Raw genomic sequence first — 20,391 nt, forward strand, 5'->3', positions numbered from 1 at the left:
TCAAATCTGTCATCCTAAAGGAAATCAATCATGAATGTTCATTGGAAGGACTGATGCTGAAGCTGGAGCTCCAATAATTTGGCCACCTGAGGTGAAGTGCCAGCTTGTTATAAAAGACCCTGATGCTGGGAAAGATTGAAGGCAGGAGAAGGGGACAACAGAGGGTGAGATGGTTGGATGGCACCACTGACTCAATGGACATGAGTTTGAGCAAGCCCTGGGAGATGGTGAAGGACAGGGAAGCCTGGCGTGCTGCAGTCCATGGGGTCACAAAGAGTCAGACACGACTTAGTGACAGACCAACAACAAACTAATAGGACTCAGTGACTGACTGGGAGTAAGGGCTGTGGAAGAAGAAGCATCTGGAGTGAGGTGCAAGTTCAGGCACACATGTCTGGGCTAAGAAGGCTTCTGCAGGAAGTAGTTCTGGGCCAAGTCATAGGGAGATTTCACAGCCAAAGAAGGCAGGGAAAACCCCCTTAGGATCTGTAATTTACTCACCTCTAAAACTCTCATTTCCCAGAACTTAGAGACATCCTAACTGTGGTTATTATAAAATATGTCTACCAAAAAATAAATTAAAATATAAAATATCTAAAACGTCTTTGGTATTTCCCTGAAGAGAAAGCCTGAACTAGAACCAACCAGCTAGGCTTCGCTAGATTCTGATCCTCAGAAACTATGAGTTAATGAATGTTTGATATTTTCAATGTGCTAAGTTTCCTGGTAATTTGTTACCCCTCAATAAATCCCTAAAATGTTAGCTTTTTGAGTTGGCCAAAAAGTTCGTTCAGTTTCTTCCATAAGATGGCTCTAGTAGTACTTAACTGTCTTTAACTTCATTGTAAGCAACTTTGTTAGATTGCATTGTGACAGCTGCTGTATGGGTGTGCATTTAAAACAACTTACCAAAATTGGTGAATTTTTCTTTTTTCTATTCAACCACTGTGAGCACAATGTAGGATATTACTTCCTCGACCAGGGATCAAACCTGTGCTTTCTGCAGTAGAAGCACAGTGTCTTAACCACTGGACAACTAGGGAAGTCAGTGATTTTTTGTGTGTAACCATTTAAATATTAGAGATGTTAGGGGAAAAGCAACAGTTTTGGCCTATTATGCTTTATTATTTCAAGAAAGGTAAAAACACAACTGAAACGCAAAAGAAGATTTGTTTGCAATATATGAAGAAGGTGCTGGGACTGATTGAATGTGTCAAAAGTGGTTCGTGAAGTTTCATGCTGGAGATTTCTCTCTGGATGATGCTCCACAGTAGGGTAGACAAGTTGAAGTTGACAGCAATCAAATTAAGAACATTAATTGAGAACAAGCAAATTACAGCATGAGGGAAATAGCTAATATATTCAAAATATCCAAATCAAGCATTGAAAATCAGTTACACCAGCTTGGTTATGTTCATCACTTTGATGTTTGGGTTCCACATAAGTGAAAAAACCTTGACCATCTTTCCACATTTGATTCCCTACTTAAATATAATGAAAACTTTCTGTTTTTAAAACAAATTGTGACAGGCAATTAAACGTGGATACTATACAGTAATGTGGAATGGAAGTGATCTTGGGGCAAGCAAAATGAACAAACACCAACCACACCAAAGGCCAGTCTTCATCCAAAGAAGATAATGTTGTGTGTGTGATGGGAGTGGAAGGGAGTCATCTGTTATGAGATTCTTCCAGAAAACCAAACAATTAATTCCAACAAGTACTGCTCCCAATTAGATCAACTGAAGGCAGCACTTGACAAAAAGTGTCCAGAATTAGTCAACAGAAAATGAGAAATCTTCCATCTGGATATTCAAGATTGCATGTTTCTTTGATGATCAGGAAAAAACTGTTAGAGCTTGGCTGGGACATTCTGATTCATCTGCCATGTTCACCAGACATTGCACCTTCAGATTTCCATTTATTTTGGTCTTTATAAAATACTTTTTTTATTTTTTTTTACTTGGAGGATAATTGCTTTACAATGTTGTGTTGGTTTCTGCCATACATCAACATGAATCAGTCATAGGTATACATATGTACAATATTCTCTTAATGGAAAAAAAAATTCTATTCCTTGGAAGACTGTAAAAGTCACCTGGAACAATTCTTTGCTCCAAAACATAAAATGTTTAGGAAGATGAAATTATGAAGTTGCCTGAAAAATTGCAGACTGTAGTGAAACAAAACGGTGAATAAATTGTTCATTAAAGTTCTCGGTGAAAATGGAAAATGTGTCTTTTATTTTTACTTAAAAACTAAAGAAACGGGCTTCGCTGGTGGCTCAGTGGTAAAGAATCTGCCTACCAACCCAGGAGACATAGGTTCAATCCCTGATCCACGAAGATCCCACCTGTGCTGGGGCAACTAAGCCTGTGCACCGCAGCTACTGAGCCGGTGCTCTAGAGCCCAGGAGCTGGAACTATTCAAGCCCGTGGTCCACAAGAGGAGCCACCACAACGACGTGCACCGCAACTGGAGAGGAGTCCCCGTTCACCACCATCGGAGACAAGCCCCTGCAGCAGTGAAGACCCAGCACAGCCCAAAATACCGCCCATCCTCTTGCCTCAGGAAGCGACCCAGATTTCACTGACAGGAATGATGAACAGCACCGCGCACTCCCGTCCTCCTCATGCCTGTGAAAGAAAGCGAAAGTGAAGTCGCTCAGTCGTGTCCGACTCTTGTGACCCCATGGACTGTAGCCTACCAGGCTCCTCTGTCCATGGGATCTTCCAGGCAAGAATACTGGAGTGGGTTGCCATTTCCTTCTCCAGGGGACCTTCCCGACCCAGGGATCGAACCCGGGTCTCCGTCATTGTAGGCAGACGCTTTTACTGCCTGACCCGCAGGGAAGTCCCTGACGCCTGTGCTGCGGGGCCAACAGCGGCTGTGCAGTAGGGTGGCCCTGGGCCGGGAGCCTGGAAGCGCAGGGAGATGGTGCCGACCACACAGCAGCGTCCGGGGAAGGCCGCGACACTGCGACACTCCTCCGAGGGATGAGGGGGTTCCCTCAACCCCCGAACCCCTCTCTCACCCTCTTCCACTTCTCTTGAAACAGAAGCCGCCTGCGTTTCGGTCCGGGGCCCCACGACCCGCCCACCTCGCCGTGTGGCTCGCCCCCGCCCTGCTTCCTGCTGCCAGAGCAGCCCCGCCAGGGCTGCAGCTCCTCGGAGGACTTTGCTGACCACTCCCCGCCCTGCTGGGACAGCGTCGCTCTCAGTGACAGCTATTCATGTCTGTTTACGGGCCTTCTTTATTTTATTGTTTATGGTTTTTTGGGCCGCGACGGGTGTTTGTTGCTGCACATGGGCTTTCTCTACTTGTGGCCAGCAAGGGCTACTCTCTAGTTGCAGCCGCAGGCCTCTTGCTGCGGAGGCTTCTGTTGCAGGGTTCAGGGTCTAGGCTCTGCGCCTTCAGCAGTTGCCGACTGGGGGCTCTGCTGCCCAGGCACGTGGGATCTTCCCAGACCAGGGATCCAACCCGTGTCCCCTGCGTTGGCAGGCAAGTTCTTAACTGCTGGGCCTCCAGGGAAGCCCCCTGTTTTCCCACTGTTCCCGCCCCACTAGCAGGTGGTTCCCTTGAGTAGCAGGTACCTTCCCTTGAGTAGCGTCCCTTCATCCAGAGCAGTGCCTGCAACCTCTCCAGTATCTTGCCTGGAGAATCCCAGGGACAGAGGAGCTGGCAAGCTACAGTCCATGGCGTCGCAAGAGTCGGACACGACTGAGCGACTAACCCACCACCACCACCTGCAACCTAGTAGGTCCTGAGTGGGTCTCGTCCAGGCGGTACTCCGAGCGCCCGCGCCCCACCCACAGCGCGCACAGCCCCCGCCCCGCGGAACTCTGCGACGCAGGCTTGTTTCCCTGGGAGCGTATTCGGCGTGGGACCCCAGCCCTTCTCGGTCCCAGCGGCAGCGCATGGCGGTAAGCGGTGTACAGGTGGGGAACGCCTTTGGGCGGTCGGCGGCTCCTCATGACCCTCGTCCTTTCCCCCTTTCCCCAGGCTCCAGGACATCCTGCTCGGGAGACGGCGGCAGCCCCAGGCCCAGGTACTGCCCGTGCACCCTGCAGCCCCTGGTTCCCCAGGCTGCTTCCTAAAGCCCCGAGTCCTTTCACTGTAAGGCCTCAGCCAGTCCGTCTGCTTAGGGCGCCCTACGTGCCGTGACGCTGCCTCGAGGACCAAGAAGCAAAAGAAGAAAACCCGGGATGGGTCGTCTGTTGCCAGTGGAAGCGGGAAGACCCCAGAAAAACAGGCCCCCGAGGAAGCCCCCCTAAGCGCAGAGGCCCAGGCAAGGGCGGGCCTCAGTCGGGAAGGGTGAAGTCCCGGGCACGTACTGGGCGGGAGCCCGCCTGTGGGTGTGGTCCCGGATTTACAGCGGGAAGTGGGTGAGATGCGGCGTTTGGGGTTCCTATGGGATGAGGCTGGAGGCCCCAGCGCCCCGATGCCCGCTTACAGTCACTAACCACAATCCATCATAGGCTGAGCAGCTGGCTCGGGAACTGGCCTGGTGCGTGGAAAAGCTGGAGCTGGGACTGAAGATGCAGAGACCCACCCCTAAGCAGAGTGAGGGCCCATCTGTAGAGTTGGGGGAGGGAAACGGTGACGGTCCTATGGCCTCAGGTGCTGCCAAGGGGTGGAATTGTTGCCTTTGCGGTAGGACAGTTGGAAGTGAGGATAGAGGTTACTAGCCCTGTTTTCATTTGCAGAAGAACAAGCTCTTGGAGCAATCCGAACCTTGCGCAGCCAGAGAACCCCCTTGCCCCGGAAGAGGCAGCTGATGCGCTCTTTGTTTGGGGACTACAGGGCTCAGATAGAAGCCGAGTGGCGCGAGGCCCTGCAGGCTCTCAGGACTGGTGAGAAGCTGAGAACTGGTTGATGAAGAACTGCCTAGTTCAAGGGGGCAGAAGGAAAAGCCTGGGCAGTGAAAGGGGGAAGCCTCGAGCAGCGGGGCTCCCACAGTAGGAGGGGACTCAGGAAAGCTGCGGGGAGAAAGCCTGGGGCGCGGGTCACAGAACGCCGGCTTGGACTAGGGAGGCAAGGAGAGCAGCGTTAGTGAATCTCTGTGATTCTTAAGGGTGTGAGATGATAGTACTTACCTTATAATTTTGAGAAGCCAGTAAGTTAATTTTTACAATGGTAGAGTTGTATGGGCAGTTAATGTTTGCTGCTGCTACTGCTGCTAAGTCACTTCAGTCGTGTCCGACTCTATGTGACCCTAGAGACGGCAGCCCACGAGGCTCTCTCATCCCTGGGATTCTCCAGGCAAGAACACTGGAGTGGGGTGCCACTGCTATTATTATTCAATTCTGATACTGTCCCTCTCTTCGCTTACAGCTGCCCACTCAGCCCAGGTGCAGCCTGTAGGTGAGGCTGCCAGAAAGAAGAGCCGAAGGGTCTGCAGACCTCGTCCAGAAGGAAGGTCCAAGGGCACCTCGGATATTTGTGATGAAGAGTTTAGGTTTAATTTCTTTTAGCCTCTTCCCTAGAGTGGCCACCTCTGCAGTGGGGCAGGGTTTCTCTGGAGTGCAGCACTTTTCCAGGAATGCTGTGGGGCAGATGGGAGACCTGCATGTTGGCTGCTGACAAGCCCAGGACCCCATTTGTAGGTTTTCAGCTGAGATGTCCCTCCTGCCAGAATAGGGAGGTTCCTTTAGATGGTTCTACAGTAGACTGAAGTGAGTGTTCACACTGTGTTGTAAAACAGCTGTCCCCAGCCTTTTTGACACCAGGGACAGATTTCATGGAAAACAGTTTTTCCACAGAGAGGGTGGGAGATGAAACTCATGTTGTAATGCAAGCAATGGGGAGTGGATATAAATACAGATGACTCTTTCCTTGTTCGCTGTCTTTTCATCTCCTGCTGTGTGGCCTGGTTCCTAACAGGCCATAGACCAGTACTGGCCCAGGGGTTAGGGACCCCTGTTATAAAAGACTCTCAACAGTCTCAGGAGCAGACCAAGTAGGTATTGTTAATAAGGGTTAGTGGGGAAGCTGTATAGTTGTACACTGGTGCTCACTTATGGAAGGATGTCCTCTCAAGTGGTGTGGCGCTCCATACCATTGAGTCCCATTGCTATAATAAAACTGTTTCTTATAAATGTGGATAAGCAAAAGCGTGTGCTAACTGTGCTGTTACGGGAAATGTAGATGAGGTGGTGTCAGGCACTGCTGGGTGCAGGCTCTCACCCCAGGGCTTGGTCCTTTGTATTGCCTTCATTCCTGAGCAGGTGTCATCCTCAAGGAGCCAGTGTATCCCCCAGCAGCCCAGGCTTTGTTCTGAGGAGCAGGTAGCTTCTTGCCCTAAGAATCCTAGCCAAACACCAGCATTGAATCTCTGGGCAAGCTCTGATGTCAGCTGCTCCAGGTGATAGTCCCAGGACTTCTGCATTAAGTCGGGTTTTCATGGTGGCTTAATTCTCTTGTGACTGTGATGCCATCTTTGGTAGTGTCTCCCAAACTTGCAGACTAGACAGAGACCCAGAGCCTACCTGCCTACTCAGCATCTCTGCTTTGGTGTTTCACAGATATTTCACACTTGACATGTTCACATCTGATTAGTCCCTAAATCTATCTTCTGCTTTCCAGTGAATTCCACTACTGCCCACCTAGTTGTAATCAAAATCTGTCATCTCTGCAAAAGGAGTTCCTGGATCCAGTTCCAAAGAGTGAGTGAGTGTGTGTGTGTGTGTGTGTGTGTGTGTGCGCGCGCGCGCGCACACCTTGGCTTCCTCACACCAACAGCAATTCTTAGATGTTGGCAGCATGTCCAAAATTCAACTCAGTTATGATGCTATCTACCCAGACAGAGTCAGATTCCACAGGAAAGTGCTCAACCTCACAAGACCCAGTTCTGCTTCACACACCAGTTGCAAGTCCAGGTTGTTACCTGTATTTCTGACCAACTGGCTACAAATCAATCAGCTTCCCGTGACCCAGTTCTTGGGTTCAGTTAACTTGCTACAGTGGGTCCCAGAACTCAGGAAAACTTGTTTACTCACTAGACTACCAGCTTGTCAATAGGATGTGAATAACAAGCAGATGAGATACAGAGTGCCAGGGATGAGGAAAGGCATGGACCTCCATGCTCACCACCCAGAAGCTCTGCTGGCCTCTGTGGAGGCTTCCTTCACAGACACCATCAGTTCAACCTCTAGCCTGTCCCTGCTCCCTAGAGGTAGAAGTTTTTAACCCTCTAATCACAGGCTTCATTCTCCTGCCAGCAAAGTGACACCTGACATCCCTCTCTACCAAGTGAGGACACACTGAGGTGGCTGTACTTTAGGCCTGGGAAAGAACCCTGACCAGGAGCTAAATCAGACAGCACACTGGTCTTGGACTTCTCAGCCTCCAGAAATGTGAGAAATAAACTTCTGGATTTTAAACCACCTGGTCTGTGATATTTTGTTATGGCAGCCTGAGCTAACACACCATTCTATGGGTGGGGAAAAAAGGCTTTTCAAGAAATGTTATAGGGAAAACTGTATATCCACACGCAAAAGATTATAAAGTTGGACCCTTACCTGTCAAGATATATAAAAAATTAGTTCAAAACAGATCAAAGACCAAACCATAAGACCTAAAACTATAAATCTCTTTGAAGAGAAGATAGGGGCACATCTTCATAATACTGGATTTAATAATGATTTCCTGAATATGACACCCTAAGCACAGGCAACAAGGGAAAAAACAGGTAAGTTTTTGTTTTTGTTTTGGCTGTGCTGGCTCTTCCCTGCTGTACGGGCTTTCTCTCTAGTTGCAGCGAGCCGCTGTGTGCAGGCGTCTCTCATTACTTCTCTTGTCGAACAGCAGGGGCTCTAGGGTGAGTGAGCTCCAGAGCACAAGCTCAGAGTTTGGCACACAGGCTTGGTTGCTCCGGGGCATGTGGGCATCTTCCCGGATCAGGGATTGAACTCATGTCTCCTCCACTGACAGGCAGATTCTTTACAACTGAGCCATCAGAGATGCCCTAGATAAGTTGAACTTCATAAACATTAAAAACTTGTGAATGAAAGGACACTATCAACACAGTAGACAGAAAACTCAGAATGAGAAAATATTTGCAAGTATTATTAATCTGATAAAGATTACCCCTTTAATATGAATGGAAAGCTAGATTTCTAATTTAAAAATAGACATGCAACAAAGGTTTACTGTATAGCATAGGGAACTATAGTCAACATCTTGTATAACCTCTGATGGAAAATTATTTCAAAAATAATATGTTCATGTGTATAACTGAATCACCATGCTGTATACCTGAAACAATGTAAGTCAACTATACTTCAATAAAATATATATATTTTTTTAAAAAAGGGAAAATTAAAAAGACTACCCTTCAAAATACATAAAGAACTCCTACATCTCAATGACAAAAAGAAACAGCCCAATTCAAAAATGGGCAAAGGGTCTAAATAGACACTTCTCCAAAGAAGACATAGAAATAAATAAAGGGTCAATAAGTGCATGAAAAGATGCTCAATATCATTAGTCATCAGGGAAATGCAAACCAAAAGCAAATGAGATACCACTTCACACTCATCAGTATGACAATTATCAAAACAATGGAAAACAACAAGTATTGAGGAAGACATGGAGAAACTGGAACCTTCGTGAACTGACGGGATATAAAATGACACTGCCATTGTGGGAAAGTTTGGTCATTCTTCAAAAACTTAAAAGAATTACCATATGATCCATCAACTTTATTCCTGGGATTATACCCCCAAAGTATTGGAAGAATGGAAAGTACAAGCACAGATTTGTACACCAATGTTCACAGCAGCATTATGCACAAAGTCAACAAGCAGAAACACCCATAACCCATCAGCAGATGATGACGGGTGAACAAAACATGGTGTCTCAAAACAATGGAGTACGCTTCAGCCATGAAGAGACCTTACGTTAAGTGAAATGAGCCAGGACACAAAGGCAAATGTGTGACCTCACTTACATGAGGTGCTTCAGAGTAAGCAAATTCTTAAAAGAGAATAAGGAAAAGGGGAAGAGTGCAGAGTTTCTGTCTGTAATAGAAAAGTTTTGGAAACAGATTTGCTGATGGTCATACAACACTGTGAATGTATCTAATACCACTGAGTTGTACACTTAAAAATGGTTAAAATGATACAAGCAACTCCCGCAGCTCAATTCCAGAAAAATAAACGACCCAATCAAAAAATGGGCCAAAGAACTAAACAGACATTTCTCCAGAGAAGACATACAGATGGGTAACAAACACATGAAAAGATGCTCAACATCACTCGTTATCAGAGAATTGCAAATCAAAACCACAATGAGGTACCATTTCACGCCAGTCAGAATGGCTGCGATCCAAAAGTCTACAAGCAATAAATGCTGGAGAGGGTGTGGAGAAAAGGGAACCCTCTTACACTGTTGGTGGGAATGCAAACTAGTACAGCCACTATGGAGAACAGTGTGGAGACTCCTTAAAAAACTGGAAATAGAACTGCCTTATGACCCAGCAATCCCACTGCTGGGCATACACACCGAGGAAACCAGAACTGAAAGAGACACATGTACCCCAGTGTTCATTGCAGCACTGTTTGTAACAGCCAGGACATGGAAGCAACCTAGATGTCCATCAGCAGATAAATGGATAAGAAAGCTGTGGTACCTATACACAATGGAGTATTACTCAGCCATTAAAAAAGAATAAGTTGAATCAGTTCTAATGAGGTGCATGAAACTGGAGCCAATTATACAGAGTGAAGTAAGCCAGAAAGAAAAACACCAATACAGTATACTAACGCATACATATGGAATTTAGAAAAAGGGTAACGATAACCCTGTATGCGAGACCCCAGAAGAGACACAGATATATAGAACAGTCTTTTGGACTCTGGGAGAGGGAGAGGGTGGGATGATTTGGCAGAATGGCATTGAAACATGTATAATATCATATAAGAAAGGAATCGCCAGTCTAGGTTCAATTCAGGATACAGGATGCTTGGGGCTGGTGCACTGGGATGACCCAGAGAGATGGTATGGGGAGGGAGGTGGGAGGGGGGTTCAGGATTGGGAACACGTGTACACCCACGGTGGATTCATGTTGATGTATGGCAAAACCAATACAGTATTGTAAAGTAAAATAAAGTTTTTAAAAAATGGTTAAAATGGTAAATGTAATGTTTTTACTGGAGAAGGAAATGGCAACCCACTCCAGTATTCTTGCCTGGAGAATCCTATAGACAGAGGAGCCTGAAGGGCTACAACCCATGCGGTCACAAAGAATCGGACACGACTGAGTGGCTAAAACACAATGTTATTACCACAATAAAAAAGGCAGTCTCAAAAAAAAAAAAAAAAAGGCAATCTCAACTCTATTAAGTGACATAGGAAACTATGAACAACATGCTGTTTTAAAATTTACAAGGTGTAAAACCACATAAACACGTGGAACTCTCCAGTATGAGTTTTCCAGGACTGAGGAAACAGGAGCTGCACTCACAAGTTCCACAGTACTTCTCTTGTGGCTGCTATTTGAGTGTCTGGACACAACCTACGCTGATCTCAACAGTAGTGAGTTCTCTTTCTAAGGGTAGGCCACAGGGCTTCTCCCTTTTGCTTAGCTTTTTCCACTCAATTTCTCTAAAATGAACATGCACTGCTTTTAAGAAAAGAGGTTTTTTAAAATTAGAAGTGCCTGTTCACCTGTGACACCATGTGGACAGTAAGTAAAGAGAGGGTGGTCACGTGGGGGAAGCGCACCACAGACCTTGGGCCTCCCGACCGTCACAGGGAGAAGTCTTCCCGGAGGTGAATCCTCTGGTGCTGGGACATGTTGGAGCTGTGCCGGAAGGCCTTGCCACACTCGCCACACGTGTAAGGCTTCTCCCCAGTGTGGATCCTCCGGTGCTGCAGGAGGTACGTGCCCTGGCTGAAGGCCTTCTTGCAATCAGCACACTTATATGGCTTCTCTCCGTGGTGTGACCTCTGATGGTGGATGAGTCTGGAACTGTTGTGGAAAGCCTTCCCACACTCGCTGCACTTGTAGGGCTTCTCTCCCGTGTGGATCCTCTGGTGCTGGATGAGGTGGGTGCTCTGGCTGAAGACTTTGCCACAGTCGTTACACTCATAGGGCTTCTCTCCGGTGTGGCTTCTCTGATGTTCAACAAGCTTGGTTTTTTGGATGAAGGCTTTCTCACATTCATTACATTTATAGGGTTTTTCCCCAGTGTGAATTCTTTGATGCTGGATCAGATTGGAGCTCTGGGTAAAGCCTTTGCCACACTCTTTGCACTCGTACGGCTTCTCTCCAGTATGGGTCCGACGGTGCCGGATGAGGATCGAGCCGTCGCTGAAGGCCTTCCCGCAGTCACTGCACTTGTAGGGCTTCTCGCCCGTGTGGATCCTCTGGTGGTAAATGAGGGAGGAGTAGGCACTGAAGTGCTTCCCGCACTCGCTGCACTTGTAGGGCTTCTCCCCGGTGTGGATCCTCTGATGCTTCATGAGGTTGGGCCTCTGGTTGAATGTCTTCCCGCACTCATCGCAACGGTAGGGGATCTCTCCAGAGTGCATCCTCCGGTGACTGATGAGTTCACAGCTCTGGTGGAAGGCCTTCCCGCACTCTTCACACTTGTAGGGTTTCTCTTCACTGTGCAGTCGCTGGTGCTTGACAAGGTTAGCGCTGTACCTGAAGGCCTTCCCACAACAACCACAATAATGCAATCTTTTCCCAACAGGAATTTTCTGATCTTCTTTAACAACTAAATTCGCAGGGAAAATTTCCCCTGAATCGTGAACTGTATTTGTTTTTTTGCACCTGTGTACACGTTTATGGTTATTAAGGTATGATCTCTGTTCAAAACTCTGTTCACATATATCACATTTGTGAGATCTTTGATCAGGGATAGGCCTTGACCCCGACCTGAGGTTTCCTCCAGACTCCAGGCCACACTCCTCGTTGACCAGTGTGACTAGCCTGGGGCCTCTCTGCTCCCCAGGCCTGTCCAGGCACCCCTCTGGCTCCCTGACACGTTCATGGGCTTCTCCTGGCTCAGGTCCCTGGAGAACACTCCCCATGAGTGGGTCCAGTTCTCTCCCAAACAGCATTTCGCCTGAAGTGACCTCCTGGTTCTCAGTCCTGGTCCCATGAGCTGAAACAACAAACAGAACACCTCGAGGTTACCTGTTCTGACTCTGAAAGGAAGGTAAAAGATGCTGCCAACCACCTGTGGACTACCAGCTCCACCATCTCCAACGTCATGCAGACACGAGAGCCTGGCAGTCAGAGGCTAAAAGCCTTGCTCAGGGCTGCAATCATAGGGCAGTGCAAGTATCTGCCCAACTCTTAATACCCAAATTTTCCTGAACACAGAGCCTGCTGGGTGGGACTGCAGGATACCCGTCCTCGTCCCAAAAGGACGGAAGATGGAAGCTTCACAGCATCACTGAAACCAGAGCAAGGAGGGGCCCTAGAGGACACTAAGAATATCTGATTAAGAAGTGAAAGCTGAACAAGTCTACGGTTACCTGACAGCAGCTGATCCACCCCAACATCCACGGTGGGAAACTGGCTGCCTCCCCAGGAACAGAGAGAGCACAGCTTGTGCTAACTGAGGATTAGTGTGACAAGCACACAGGCCACATCCATTCTCAGGGCTCTCCCCAAGGACCTGAGAGACCACCCATGAGCCACCAGCACTTACACTCCAGACGCCACAGAGGATGCCCTCATATGAGGCCTTGTCTCCACCCTTCCTTCCCTGACAAGACACACAGTGACTCCACGTGCAGGAACATGCTCATCAGAAACTTGTTCTCTGTGAGCCAAGACACACACACACACAACAGGCACAAGGTGGGGACAACCAAATGCCCTGCAGAAGTATAGTGGAAAATACTCTGCGGTATGTTCATGACAGAACAGCAAATGGTGATGAGACCAAACAAACTCCATAAAACACGGCAGCCCTGCCCTGCAGGAGTCAGAGAGAAGGCCCAGGGGAGCTATGGGAGATGACAGAGGAGGCCCTGTGGTCTCACAGGAAACTAGGAATGTTCCCTATTTTGATCTGGTGGGTAGACTGTACAAATTCACTGAGCTGTAAATAGGATTTGTCTCATTTCTGTAAGTATTTATATCTGAAGAAACAAATTTACAAAAGAGAAATTCAAGTCTTTTGAGCCAACAGTTCCTTCCAGGGACACTAGGAAGACACCTGCAGGACAACACCCTCAGGTCATCAGCAGGAGTGAGTCTAAAGAACACCCTTCCCAAGTACCTCCAGTGAGCACAGGGACACAGAAACAGAAATGCGTTCAGTGAAAACTCAGCAGCCCAGCAATGCACACAGATCACTGCATTCCTGCTAGGAAGTGACGTCTGTGTGTGGGCGTGGACTAGACTCCACTGGAAAAGGGACAGCAGGCGCACACCGGCACACATCTGTATCTGGGTGCTGAAATCCAGGGTGATGTGCACCCCCTCCCTTTCCTGTAGAAGTCTATAACCATCCAGTAGGTTAACTTAGAGGAGGGTGATAAAGTGATGTTCTTCCCTGCAGCCCCGTCTGACCACCTGATGCTCCTTGGAAGGCAGGACTCTGGAGGGCAGGGCTCCACGGGGTCCCTCAGGGCATGCCCAAGTGTCCTCCCCTCTTCTCCTCCATCAACACAGCCCCCTCTCACCCTTCTACAAGATTCAGTTCAAGAATTACCCCATAACATAAACAACAAAGATACTGTACCACACGGGGGAAATAGCCATTATTTTGTAATAATTTTAAAAGGCATATAATCTAAAAAAAAAAAGGGCATATAATCTGTAAAAATACTGAATCACTAAATTGTACCCCTGAAACTAACAGAATGCTGTAAATCAACTATATTTCAATTAAAAGAAAGAGCACCCAGGTTTTGGCAGAGGCCGCTCCCAAGGCCGCTGTACTGACCATCTTCCTCCAAACCCATGAGTCAGTTTGGTACCACATTCTGTGGGCCTCCACACACGCTTGTTCAGCAGGTGAGTTGGGGTGGCAGCCCCCCACGCACCTGAGCCATCGACGCTTGGTTGCTCTGCCCCATGCATGTCCAGGACCCACAGCTCATCCCCTCGCTCCAAATGTACAATCACCTCCGGTTTGGGACCTGCAAGTCCAGCTCCTGGGAAGGAGACGGGGCCTGGGGTGGGTGCCACGGACACAGTGCGGGCTCACCCGGGACTGCCAAGGGAGAGGACATACACGTGCGGGGGTGACAGGTAGTCTGGATACTCCCTGGAGGGGTGGGCGTGGGCATGCAGGGCCTGAGCACAAGGGCTCTCTCCATCAGGAGGCGCATCTGCCTTGGGCCTGGGGAAGGGAGGCAGTCTCATCTGGGGCCGCCTAACCAAGCCCCACCGGGGGCCCTCTGCTGTGCAGACCAGGCCTGCCTGGGACCAGAGTCAGTAATACATCTCTGAACTCAGGGGATGAGGCCCCCAGCCCAGCCCCTGCTCAGCCCTCAGCCGCCAGGGCTGTTCCTTGGGTTGCATCCCAGCAAGGGGCCTCACCCAGCGATACCAGGTTCCTGTAAGTCTCCAGCATCACTTCTCTGTAGAGGCCCTTCTGAGCAGGGCCCAGAAGGCCCCACTCCTCCTGCGAAAGGAACACGGCCACGTCCTCAAAGGTCACTTCAGCCTGTAACAACAGGAGCTGCTGAGGCCCAGGCATGGCTCAGGCTGGGCCCTGGGCTAGATAAGTAGCACAGAGGTGACTACAGGCCTGACCCTCCATGTGTGGCCTGGAGTAGTGGAGGGAGGCGTGGGCCCTGACCCTTTGGCTGCTGAGCCAACCCATTCAGGGAGGCTAGGCAACTCCAAGGTCACCCTTCCTCTGCTCAGCACCCCTCAGCATCCCACACCAGAGAAGCCTGACAGCTGCTAAGGCTGAGCAGACAGGGAGGCCCTGGGAAAAGATCTCCCGCCTCCCAGGGAGGATAGATGCTCACCTGAGGCAGGGCACACAGATGCAAAGCTGCCATCCCCCGGTACCCTGGGCTTCCTGGGATGGATGCAGGAGCCAGTCACTGCCTGGCCCCTCCCGCAGTTGGCCTCAGCACTCGGCCTCCCAGGCAGACTCTGCTCCCTGCAGACACATGCAACATTTCAGATCATCTGCCCCTACCTCCTCCCAGGCACAGAGTTGTCTCGTTCACGTGGAAAATGGAGAGTCATTCACTTTATATGAAAGAATAAAGATAACACATTAAGGGCTGAGAAGGAAAGAGAAGTTAAAAAAATTCAACAGAAGGCGAAGAGCAAAGACAAAGATTAGGAGCCAAAAGACACAAAATGAGCAGAAGTCCAATGGATGGGTAACCGAAGCAAAAGGATTAAACTCACCTACTGGACGCAAAAAACTCCCCAAGAAGATACACAAAGTGCACCTATATAACCTAAAATACACAGAAAGGCTAAACATAGGCAGAGCAGAGAAACAGTAATTAAAATAAAGCTACAATAGCTATATTTACCTTCTCTGTATTTTTAAAGCTCTTTATTGGAGTAAAACTTTTATACAGGAAAGTCAACAAATCCTGACCACACTGGTCAAGGGGCTCAGCCCACAGAACCAGCCGTCAGCCCTCCGGCAGCTGCGGGCTCTGCCTGCTTCCCGACCTCCCAAGGGAGAGCTGCTACCCTCCTCTCACCAGCACAGACCAGGGCCCTGGGGACTCCATCAGACTAGCTATGCCTTCTACATTCTGTGCTGGCTTCCTCCCTTTGGCACACTATTTGCAAACTTAATATGCATTGCTGCATGTGGTTTAGCAATATTTATACCAATCAAAACAAAATTCAAACCAATAATCATTATTAGGAACACAAGCAGACACTGCATGTTAATAATAGGAAAAATCCATCAAAAAGCTGTAATTATAAACACATATGTCTACCAACAAATCCTCAACGTAGACAGTCAGAGCTAAGTGCAGTGCCGATAAGAAACATACAAACCCTCCCCTGCAATGAGAGATCTTAACACACTTTCCTCAGAAGAGAGTGGATCAAGCAGAGAATACCTACTTAAAGCATAGAGGATACATACACATTTTTTTTCAAAATGTACACTGAATATTATAAGAAATACCACATACCAAGCAAAAAAAGAAAGTTTCAAAAAAATTCCAAAGACTGGCAAACATTCATATTGTGGTTCTACTATCTGATTAATTTTTTAAAAGTACCTCTTCAAGAAAAACATAAGAACAGAGACTGAAGGGAAAATGGAAATAAAGCTTACCTGAGGAAAAATGGGCATCCTTTACACATTTACTTTAACAAAGGGATTGAAAGAATAATCTAAGCATTAAACAAGAACCCAGACACAGAATAAGAAAGCAATTCAAGGAAAGAAGATGAAGAAAATAAACATGATTTAAAGAAACAGAAAATAATCTCAACCTTGGTTCTTTGAAAATGCTAATAACATCTGGCAAGTCCAATGTGGGGAAGGGGAAGAGATGGAAAAGGACACAGTATTTTAAAGAACAAAAAGGGGAACACAATTTTACATATCACACATACAGCAGTGGTTTTCAGAGTGCAAGCCTAGCCCCTGGCAGTCCCAGCACTCAAGTCCAGTTGGTAGCAACCCTAAGGTAACACAACAGAAGCGTCTGCATAGGTCAGGGACAAGATGGGGATGCTGGATTCCTCACTCCGCTGCTGTAACAATGCACCAAAGACCCCAGTCAATGCATTAAGACACAGAAAAAGAAGCAGATGCCATAGCTCAGTGGTTAGAGAGCACAGGTCCAATCTTGGGTCGGGGAACTGAGATCCTGAATGCTATCGCTTGACCAGAAAAGAAAAGAAACACAAGCCATAAAGATTGGAAAAGAATAGACAAAATCATCATTATTTGAGAATGATAAGACCACCTACATAAAAAATGCAAGAGTATTAGCCAAGTGTTGGGATGATAAAGTTCAACAGGACTGCCATATAGAAGGTCAACAGGCTAGTTAATATCACTCCTGTGTACTAGTAATCAGCAACCAAAACACAGTTTTTACAACACCTACAAAAACGACATGTTTATGAACAAAACTTTACTGAAGGACACTAAAAAAAAAAAAAAAAAAACCACCTAAGGAGAAGTAGACAGTGCTCATAAACAGGAGGACTCAATATAAAAATGTCAATTTCCCCCAAATGAATCTATTAATTCTATACAATCAAAATTGCAATAGGACTTTCCTGGTGATCCAGTCATTAGGAATCCACCTGCAGGAGCCATGGGTTCAGTCCCTAGCCTGGGAAGATCCCACATGCCAAGGGGCAACTGATCCCATGTGTCACAACTACTGAGCCTGCTCAGTCTATACCCCAAGAGCTGCAATTACTGAGCCCACAAGCCCTAGAGCCCAGCCTCCACAAGGAGAAGCCACTGCAAGGAGAAGACTATACACCGCAACTAGAGAAAGTCCAAGCAGCAAGGAAGACCCAGTGCAGCCAAAAAAACCCCAGAACATATCATGATATCTGAGCACAATAACTATCATGAGTCATGACCTAAGATTAACCAAGGAAATGCCAAAGAACTCAGGCAGAGCCATACCCTACCAGATAGCAAGTCTTATCACAGGGCTGTGGTCATAAAAGTGAAATACAGCTATCCCTAACTGTCCATAGGGAACTGATTCCAGGATCATCCTCAACTGGGTATCAAAATCCAAAAATGCTCAACTCTCCTATATAAGCTCCATGCATATACTACGACACACTTGCAATGTTAACAGCAATGCACCATTCAATAAATGGGACCGGCACAACTGATTTTCCACAGGCAAGTAAAATTAGATCCTGCCTTCCAGGGGCACACAAAAATGTATCTCAGGTTGAAGGCCTGTTTCTTAAAAATGTTTATGGCTGGTATAAGAAAATAATACAGAAAACACACTACCCAAACAGAAAAAATTGCTGAATTTTACTCTATCAAAAAACACTTCTGTATGAGACACCACAAAATTAAAAGCAAATGGCATGATGAGAGAAGATATTTTCAAACATACTTAATAAAAGTTATGGGCATCCCAGGGCTCTGCAGTAAAGAACCTGCCTGTCAGCGCAGGATATAGCAGGTTTGATCCAGGTCAGGAATATCCCCTGGCTAGCCACTCCAGTATTCTTGCCTGGTAAATCCCATGGACAGAGAAGCCTCATGGGCTACAGTCTACCAGGTCACAAAGAGTTGGAAATGACTAAGCAACTAAACAGCTGCAACAATAAAAGATATACATAGGATATATTTAAAAATACAAAAAGAAACAAACAAACAAAAATCAATATTTAAACCAGAATTCCCTGGTGGTCCAGTGGTTAGGACTCTGTGCTTTCACTGCCGAGGGCCTGGGTTCAATTCTGCCCACATTCGCTGCCCAACTGAGGCCAAGCACCGCAACTACCGAGCACTCGCTTCAGCTAAAAAGAAGCCGGCTGGTCTCAAAGGAGATCATGCGAGCCACAACGAAGACTCGATGCTGCCAAAAATAATAATTATTTAAAAATAAAAAATAAGGCCATTCAACACACACAAAGTAAGCACAGGATGAAACCTAGTAAATCAGATAAAGAAATCAAACTGTCCAATAAACATCTGAAGATTTTCAGTGTAATTAAAAATTAGGAAAACGCAAACTAGAACAAGACTTCTCATCACCACAGATAAGGGAAAATATATAAAATGCTTCACAATATCTACCGCTGGGTTTCCCCCCATGGCTCAGTGGAAAAGAATTTGCCTGCAATGCAGGAGACTCGGGAGACGCGGGTTTGACCCCTGGGTGGGGAAGATCCCCTGGAGAAGGAAATGGCAACCCACTCTAGTATTCTTGCCTGGAAAATCCCATGGACAGAAGAGTCTGATGGGTTATAGTTCATAGGGTCACAAAGAGTCGGGACACGACTGGGAGACTGAACACACGAAGGCCTGAGAAACAGGGACTCCCAGAGTCCTGCAGACAGTTTGCTAGTCACTCTGGAAACCCACCTGGCCCTACCTGGCAGAGCTGAAACTCTTCGAAGCCCTGGGACAGGAAACCAAATTGAAGGTACGTGCCCTTTAGAAATTCTTGCTAATGCACCAAAGACTCACAAGGATGTTCCTGCATATCTGTGTACAAGCAAAAAGTATTTTTTTAAAGCGACATATTAAAAACAGAAACCTGTGAGGCAAATAAAAAGGTTCCAAACCTTGAATAAAAGCCTCTGAGAAGAGAAACAAATCTGGCTGCGGGCAGAAAGGTCTCAGAGCGTCGGAAGCAGAAACAGGGGAGGAGGGAGAAACGTGCGGGGGGCGGGGCCCGCAGGGGAATGGGGAGGGGCTGCTGCGGGAAGGTGACAGGAGCTTGCGCGCGGGCCAGCTGGAGGCCCCCGAGTCAGGAGGCGGAGGTGAAGGGCCACGGTAGGGCGAGGCCGGCGCGCGCAGCGCTTGGTTACCGGCAGCATCTCACTCCGCGGAAGCAGCCCCTTGGGGCGATTAAGGGAAGTCTGGTGGAGAGACCAGGACGGGCTTGGGGCCGGTGACGGAGGCTCCACCGCGGTAGAGGGGCCCGGCGAGTAACGACCCCAGCCGGGAGGGGCCCGCGGGACTCGAGGCCTTCGGGTGGGACCCTCGGCGGGAGATTTGGAGTCGAAGGAACGTCCCCACCCCGCGTCCCGGGCGCCCCGCGGCCGCCCTCGTCCCCAACCGCCCACCCTCACCTCAGTGCCGCCCAACAGCGGCTGACGGACCAGGCCCCGCCTGCTCCCTAGGCCCTGAAGACCTAAGCCTGATCGGAAGTGACGATCCTTCCTCCGAGATACTGGCAGGGAGCGCCTTCCGGTCGCTCTGGGAACGGGACTCCGCGTCTCGGTGGTCGGCTGTCGGCTTTTAAGTCGCTTCAGTTGTGTCCGACTGTGTGCGACCCCAGAGACGGCAGCCCACAAGGCTCCCCCGTCCCTGGGATTCTCCAGCAAGAACACTGGAGTGGGTTGCCATTTCCCTCTCCAGTACATGAAAGTGAAAGTGAAGTCGCTCAGTCGTGTCCGACTCTCCGCGACCCCATGGACTGCAGTCTACCAGGCTCCTCCGTCCATGGGACTTTCCAGGCAAGAGTACTGGAGTGGGGTGCCATCACCTTCTAGAGGAACATAAAAGCTAAGCCTTGGCTCCAAAGGCTGCCGCCAGTTGGCAGTCTGGACTCACGACCCGAAGGCTAGGCGGAGGCTTTTGGTGCTCAAGATTCCAAAAATTCTTTGCAGGGACACTCTCCCTAGACAGCCACTCAAGGCACTACAACTAAGATCAGGAAGGCCCTTTTCTTTACAGCTAAAGGCAGAATGTTAAGAAGAACTAAAGGGCCTCCTGATGAAAGTGGAAGAGGAGAGTAGAAAAGTTGGCTTAAAGC

General features: G+C 48.1%; 2 protein-coding genes across 3 annotated transcripts; one reads left to right on the forward strand and one right to left on the reverse strand.

Moving 5' to 3' along the window:
• Positions 1-3,860: 3,860 nt before the first annotated feature.
• Positions 3,861-6,011, forward strand: C11H8orf33 (chromosome 11 C8orf33 homolog). Of its 2 annotated transcripts, XM_068983985.1 has the most exons (6): positions 3,861-3,923; positions 4,003-4,048; positions 4,146-4,288; positions 4,479-4,563; positions 4,707-4,853; positions 5,335-6,011. In XM_068983985.1, the coding sequence occupies exons 1-6, from the start codon at positions 3,918-3,920 to the stop codon at positions 5,472-5,474; spliced, it is 567 nt and encodes a 188-aa protein (XP_068840086.1). In that variant the 5' UTR covers positions 3,861-3,917; the 3' UTR covers positions 5,475-6,011. The 2 variants fall into 2 exon arrangements, with proteins under 2 accessions (XP_068840086.1, XP_068840084.1); XM_068983983.1 differs by lacking the exon at positions 3,861-3,923 and having other exon boundaries at positions 3,948-4,048.
• A 4,302-nt stretch (positions 6,012-10,313) lies between these two features.
• Positions 10,314-19,737, reverse strand: ZNF34 (zinc finger protein 34). Its single transcript, XM_068983353.1, has 5 exons — positions 19,706-19,737; positions 14,947-15,083; positions 14,510-14,636; positions 14,011-14,121; positions 10,314-12,113 (listed from the first exon to the last, which is right to left on the reverse strand). Exons 2-5 carry the CDS (start codon positions 14,977-14,979, stop codon positions 10,750-10,752), a joined length of 1,635 nt encoding a protein of 544 aa, XP_068839454.1. The 5' UTR covers positions 14,980-15,083; positions 19,706-19,737; the 3' UTR covers positions 10,314-10,749.
• Between the last annotated feature and the right edge of the window lie 654 nt (positions 19,738-20,391).

Source organism: Capricornis sumatraensis, chromosome 11 (genome assembly GCF_032405125.1).
Source record: "Capricornis sumatraensis isolate serow.1 chromosome 11, serow.2, whole genome shotgun sequence".
NCBI lineage: Eukaryota > Metazoa > Chordata > Mammalia > Artiodactyla > Bovidae > Capricornis > Capricornis sumatraensis.

What these genes read in the sequence shown, in the direction of transcription:
- C11H8orf33 (XM_068983983.1), top strand. Translation starts at nt 3,973, where the DNA reads ATGACCCTCGTCCTTTCCCCCTTTCCCCAGGCTCCAGGACATCCTGCT. An exon ending in GAGACCCACCCCTAAGCAGA is followed by an intron (nt 4,564 to 4,706) that starts GTGAGGGCCCAT and finishes TTTCATTTGCAG; the next exon opens with AAGAACAAGCTCTTGGAGCA. An exon ending in CCTGCAGGCTCTCAGGACTG is followed by an intron (nt 4,854 to 5,334) that starts GTGAGAAGCTGA and finishes CTTCGCTTACAG; the next exon opens with CTGCCCACTCAGCCCAGGTG.
- ZNF34 (XM_068983353.1), bottom strand. Translation starts at nt 14,979, where the DNA reads ATGGCAGCTTTGCATCTGTGTGCCCTGCCTCAG. An exon ending in ATCTGTGTGCCCTGCCTCAG is followed by an intron (nt 14,637 to 14,946) that starts GTGAGCATCTAT and finishes CTGTTGTTACAG; the next exon opens with GCTGAAGTGACCTTTGAGGA. An exon ending in ACCAAGCGTCGATGGCTCAG is followed by an intron (nt 12,114 to 14,010) that starts GTGCGTGGGGGG and finishes TTGTTGTTTCAG; the next exon opens with CTCATGGGACCAGGACTGAG.